Source organism: Cornus florida, unplaced genomic scaffold (assembly GCF_030987335.1).
Source record: "Cornus florida cultivar Cherokee Brave unplaced genomic scaffold, ASM3098733v1 CherokeeBrave_3.0.0_Hap2_Chr01, whole genome shotgun sequence".
Taxonomy (NCBI): Eukaryota; Viridiplantae; Streptophyta; class Magnoliopsida; order Cornales; family Cornaceae; genus Cornus; species Cornus florida.
In genome coordinates, this window is record NW_026775571.1 from 37,221,043 (window position 1) to 37,226,067 (window position 5,025).

A 5,025-nucleotide genomic window follows, 5' to 3' on the forward strand; every position below is an offset into this window, starting at 1 on the left:
AGAAAAAAAAAATAAAAAATCACACTCACCACTTTTACCATCAAGAAAAGGTATTTATGTGCTCAATAACAAGGTTTTGAAGAAGATGCATTTTTGCTAAGTTGTTGTTGCCTTATGACTTAAAATTTGTAACACAGTTGGCTAATTAAAAACAAAGAATACAAGATTTGAGTGAATAATAATACATAGAGGATTTTCTGAAAAGAGAAACAACATGAAAGGATAAAGGCAAACACTTAGTTCTGAATAGGGTGGATGAAAACATTATGTAAAACAAACCTATAATATTTATATTCAATTAGAGAACAATTAAGGGTCTATATAATAAGAGAAAAAAAATATACATAAGAATTTGCATGCTAACGACCGTCAATGATTGTAATAGTTACATTGTTTACAGAATATTTCCTCTGGCTTTCTTGAGATGACCGTACATTTGAGAGACCTTGTGTTTCAGAAAATGCAGGTTGCATTGGTGTTGGAAGTTTTGCAACTTCACTACCAAGCATGAAAAGAGCAGTATTTACAGTAGGCCTATCAGCGGCGAAATCTTGTACGCACAGAAGTCCTACATGTATATATCTCAAGATCTCCACTTGGAAGCATGGATCAGAAATAGTTGGATCTATTAGAATTGCAATCCTATCTTCATTCCACAACTTCCATGCCTGGACACAATATAGAGTAACTCAGTCACACATTCCACAACCATGAAATGTTAAAATTAGAAAGATTAAAAGGAACTACATGGAGTAACTCAGGCAAAGTTCAAGTGAACTTACAAATCCCAAAAGGCTTAAAGAGTGCTCATCATTATAAAAGCTAGTGTTCTTTCGCCCACTTAAAATCTCTAACAACAATACTCCGAAGCTAAACACATCAGATTTTTCCGAGAACCTCCCTTTCATTGCATATTCAGGGGCCATATAGCAGCCGCATTGTGTCATTACAGCCCAAATGGTAAAAATATTTGAGTTGAACTATATCCCATGAGAAAAAAGGATTATAACATGAATGATTAACCATTTTGGACAAAGCAGAGACTACTTACTAAGTTCCAACAACCCTTTTAGTATTTGCTTGGTCCTGGTTCCCTCCAAAAATCTTTGCTATGCCGAAATCTGAAATTTTTGGATTTAGATCTCCATCCAATAGAATATTACTAGCCTTCAAATCTCTATGAATAATCCTTAATCTGGAATCCCTGTGAAGGTAAAGTAGTCCTCGACCAATCCCTTCAATAATGTTGGCACGTGTTCTCCAATCTAGGAGTTTTTGCTTGATTGGATCTGAGAGAATATTGAAGAAAGAAAAAAAAAAGAAAAAAAAAATGGGTTAAATTGATGTTAAGATGGAATTTAAAGTTTTAGAAGATCAGTATGTTCACAAACAATTCTGTCTTCTCAACACAACGAAGTTTGTACTGATGTTAAGGTTATGAAATTGAAATAACTAGAAAATAATTTTGTAAAGTTTCTACTGATGTTAAGGTTTTGAAACTGAAATAACTAGAAAATAATTCTGTAAAGTTTCTACTAATGTTAAGGTTTTGAAACTCAAATAACTAAAAATAAGATCAAGAGCTTCTACTAATGTTAAGGTTATGAAACTGAAATAACTAAAAATAACATCAAGAGCTTTTATCATGAACTAACCAAAGAGAAATGCATCCAAACTTTTATTTAGCATGTATTCATAGATCAACATCTTTTCTGCTTCTTCGACACAACAGCCAAGAAGCCTAACAAGATTACGATGCTGGAGTTGGGAAATTACTACAACCTCATTCATAAACTCCTCCTGCCCTTGTCCAAAGGATCTCGAAAGCCGTTTGAAAGCTATATCTTGTCCACTTGGCAATTTTCCCTGAAATTAAAGATGAAAATGATTTTTTTTTTTTTTTTTTTTTTTTGGGTTGGTATATCGTAAAGTTCTAGATGAACAAGCACTACCTTGTACACTGGACCAAAACCACCCTGCCCGAGCTTATTGGCCCCATCAAAATCATCTGTTGCTATTGCCAGCGTCTTGAAACTGAATAGAGGTAGCTCTTCAAGTTTAATTTGGTTATGATAATTTCCAAGCATGCTTTCATTTGAACAATCTGCATCAACTTCCCCTCTTTTAAATAACTTCCCACTTTTTTTTTTCCTTCCTGATTCAAAATTTAGCAATCGGTAATCCATTTAATAACTAAAAATATGTGCTAATAATATATTGAGCTAATTTTAATAAGCATGTACCTCGTGGTCTAGCCATCCACCTTAAGAAAAGATAGATACAGATTGCAATGGTTACTGATCCTATGAGAACTGCAATTGCGATAACTAGTTTTGTGCTTCTCTTTTTTTTTTGTAAAACACAACAAACATTGAGAAAGTACTTGAGTTAATATGGATTTAACTCAAAGAACTGAGAATTTAGACAATTTCCATGGCTCTCCTTTTCTGTGAGCAAATGGGAAAATTTATTACACATATACTATTAAAAAAGATTTAGCCTTTTTCTAAACCAGTTCACGGATATCAGGTGGCTAACATGTTAAGTATGTGCATTGGTTTATTTTCAAGTGATACTTGTTTATCTGAATCAACAAGTAAAATAAATAGAAGCAAAAAAAGAGGCACATTCTTTTTATAAGGATGACGAAAAAACAATACCTAGTTCTGAATATGCCACACGTATGTAAAGATCTGCCCCACCATAGGAGAATTCCTGTATGTCAATTAATTGTCCACTCCACTGCAAACAACCAATGCCACTATAATATCCATAAGCTATACAAGAACAATTATTGAAGCACAGGCTTTTGCAGTTGTCTTCTGAAGCAAATACCAACGCAGCAAAGGCTGGCACTTTCACTGTCTTGAGCTTTAAAAACCCATCTTGTTTGCCTTTTTCACCACCACTATTGTTTCTCTCACACTGCAATTGCCGGCTCCTTGTACATCCACTAGCCCAATTCCCTCTACTCCATTCCTCCATATCCTTCGGATCAAACCCTTGTAAACATGTGCAAATTGGAAAACCCTTCGCATTGCAGCTTCCAAATGGACCACACTTGCCATATGCTTCACATTCAGTATTTTGAACCACCCACGTAGTTTCCCGAGTCTCCTTTCCTTTTTCCCGGTACCTCGCCAATAGAGTTCCATTACAACTTGTGGTATAGTATAACTGAGAGGACTTATTTGCATAAGTGTAACCCATATATACATTTCCCCTTTTATCCTCTGCAACTTCACATCTTCTATAGTATGCAGACGACGTGTAAGTCATGCCAATAAAAATCTGCCCATTCCATGGACCACTCCGCCAATATGGAAGACTACCATTCCAAGCATATAACTCTGGAATATTCGTAGAATATCCTACGCCAAAAGTGTACCTTCCACTGGATGGAACTGAAGGGCTTTTCCATGAGGTCAACTGAGTCTTCTTACCTGTAAACTTGTTAGTACTAATTTTCATCCCCTGCAACAAAGAATCAAAAGGGTGTTCAAAACTCTCCCATATTATGTTTCCATTGGAGTCATCTCGCAACATAAGGTTCCCAGAATCTGAAAGCTGAGCACTTGAATTCACCGAAGCATTTGGAACATCTGATGACCAAACAATCTGTTTCTGTTCATTCAGGACCACAAGATTGCCATCCTCGGATATTGTCACAATCCCAGAGGAGTCAAACAGAGGTGTATCTCTATTCGCAACCCAAACCACTTCCTTGGCAGAGATGTCGTTGTACCAGATACCAACATACCGGTTAGAAGAATTAACACTAGGGCTAAAAAATCCCAGTTTGAAGGTGGCACCACTGGAGACTATAGTTTGAGAGTCATGGATGGGTTGAGTTGATGTAATTGTGTCTATGGCGGTGCAAAATTTGATACTACAAGAACAGTAAAATATGAGAACAGAGATGAAACTTGGACGTACCATGGCTGTGTTGAGTGCTTCTTGTTTGGTGAAGATGGAATATGTGATGTTCTTCTCAACTATAGCCAAAGGACTTCCATGCATCAACTATTCAACTCTCCATTGTTGACCAAAAAAACGCCGAAAACTTTGAACCAAATGGGAGCGGGAAGGGTCCTCGGCCACTGGATGGAGGACCCACAGTTAAAAATTCATTGTTTTCAAAGCTAAAAGATGCTTCAAAACCTGTCTTATCTACAACACTCTTGGCAGATTCATGTGAAAGAAAGCAAATTAAGGGAAAAAACCAAACAAAAGATGAAGTCATCAATGACACCCAAAGACACCCCCAATTATGATATTTTTGACCACTTAAAATGACCAAACTAGCCTAAGTGAAACCCCCAACTCCAACACCACCATCGCCAACCACCGGCCACAACCTCTTTCTTTATCTCCACTCACCGGCCACAACCACCGCAACCTCCACAACCACCCCAACTTAGGTTCACCTCCACCTCCACCACGAATCAGCTAATACCAGATCCGAACCCGAGACCACCTCCACCTTCACTTTCATCTTCGCCCTCATCATCCACCACATACCCAACCTCTCAATCTCACCAAACTCGACGACTGGTAGCGCAAAGCCCGAGGACACGACCATGGAGCCCGGTCACACCTCACGTACAGAAACGCCGAGGAGAGGACCTCCACAGTACGAACCAGTCACTGATTCATTCGAACTCAAAGGCAGTTGCAGCTGTTGAAGGCATCATCTCCTTCTCACTTCATTTCTCATCACAGGAGAGCGAAACCTGTGTGTATATATGTATGGGGTTTCGGATTGGGGGTTTGAGAGATACTATGTGTCTGTGAATTGGGTTTGATTTACGGTTCCTCTTGGTTCAATTAGGCTCGTCGGGGGTCGGATTGGGTGGTGATGATGGTGGTAGAAGTGGTGGTCGTGGGTCGGATTGAGAAGTGGTGGTCGTGGGTCGGATTGGGTGACGGCGATGAAGTGGATTGAGTTACCACATACTCCGCCAGTACGGATGACTACCATTCCATACATATACTCCTGGCATATGCAAAGTATTCAAACCATAA

The 5,025-nt window shown here is 38.4% G+C and overlaps 1 protein-coding gene across 1 annotated transcript; it reads right to left on the reverse strand.

The window, feature by feature from the left end:
* Positions 1 to 359: 359 nt before the first annotated feature.
* On the reverse strand, positions 360 to 4,582 carry LOC132270829 (G-type lectin S-receptor-like serine/threonine-protein kinase At1g11330). Its single transcript, XM_059772041.1, has 8 exons — positions 4,428 to 4,582; positions 2,648 to 3,889; positions 2,244 to 2,338; positions 1,953 to 2,155; positions 1,656 to 1,866; positions 1,052 to 1,289; positions 783 to 933; positions 360 to 668 (listed from the first exon to the last, which is right to left on the reverse strand). The coding sequence occupies exons 1-8, from the start codon at positions 4,580 to 4,582 to the stop codon at positions 360 to 362; spliced, it is 2,604 nt and encodes an 867-aa protein (XP_059628024.1).
* Positions 4,583 to 5,025: the final 443 nt, after the last annotated feature.

Coding starts and splice junctions, on each gene's coding strand:
- LOC132270829 (XM_059772041.1), bottom strand. CDS start 4,582: ATGGTCGTGTCCTCGGGCTTTGCGCTACCAGTCGTCGAGTTTGGTGAG. Junction 2,339..2,647: donor GAACTAGGTATTGTTTTTTC/GTCATCCTTATA, acceptor AAAAAAGAGAAG/CACAAAACTAGTTATCGCAA. Junction 669..782: donor CTTTAAGCCTTTTGGGATTT/GTAAGTTCACTT, acceptor TATTGTGTCCAG/GCATGGAAGTTGTGGAATGA.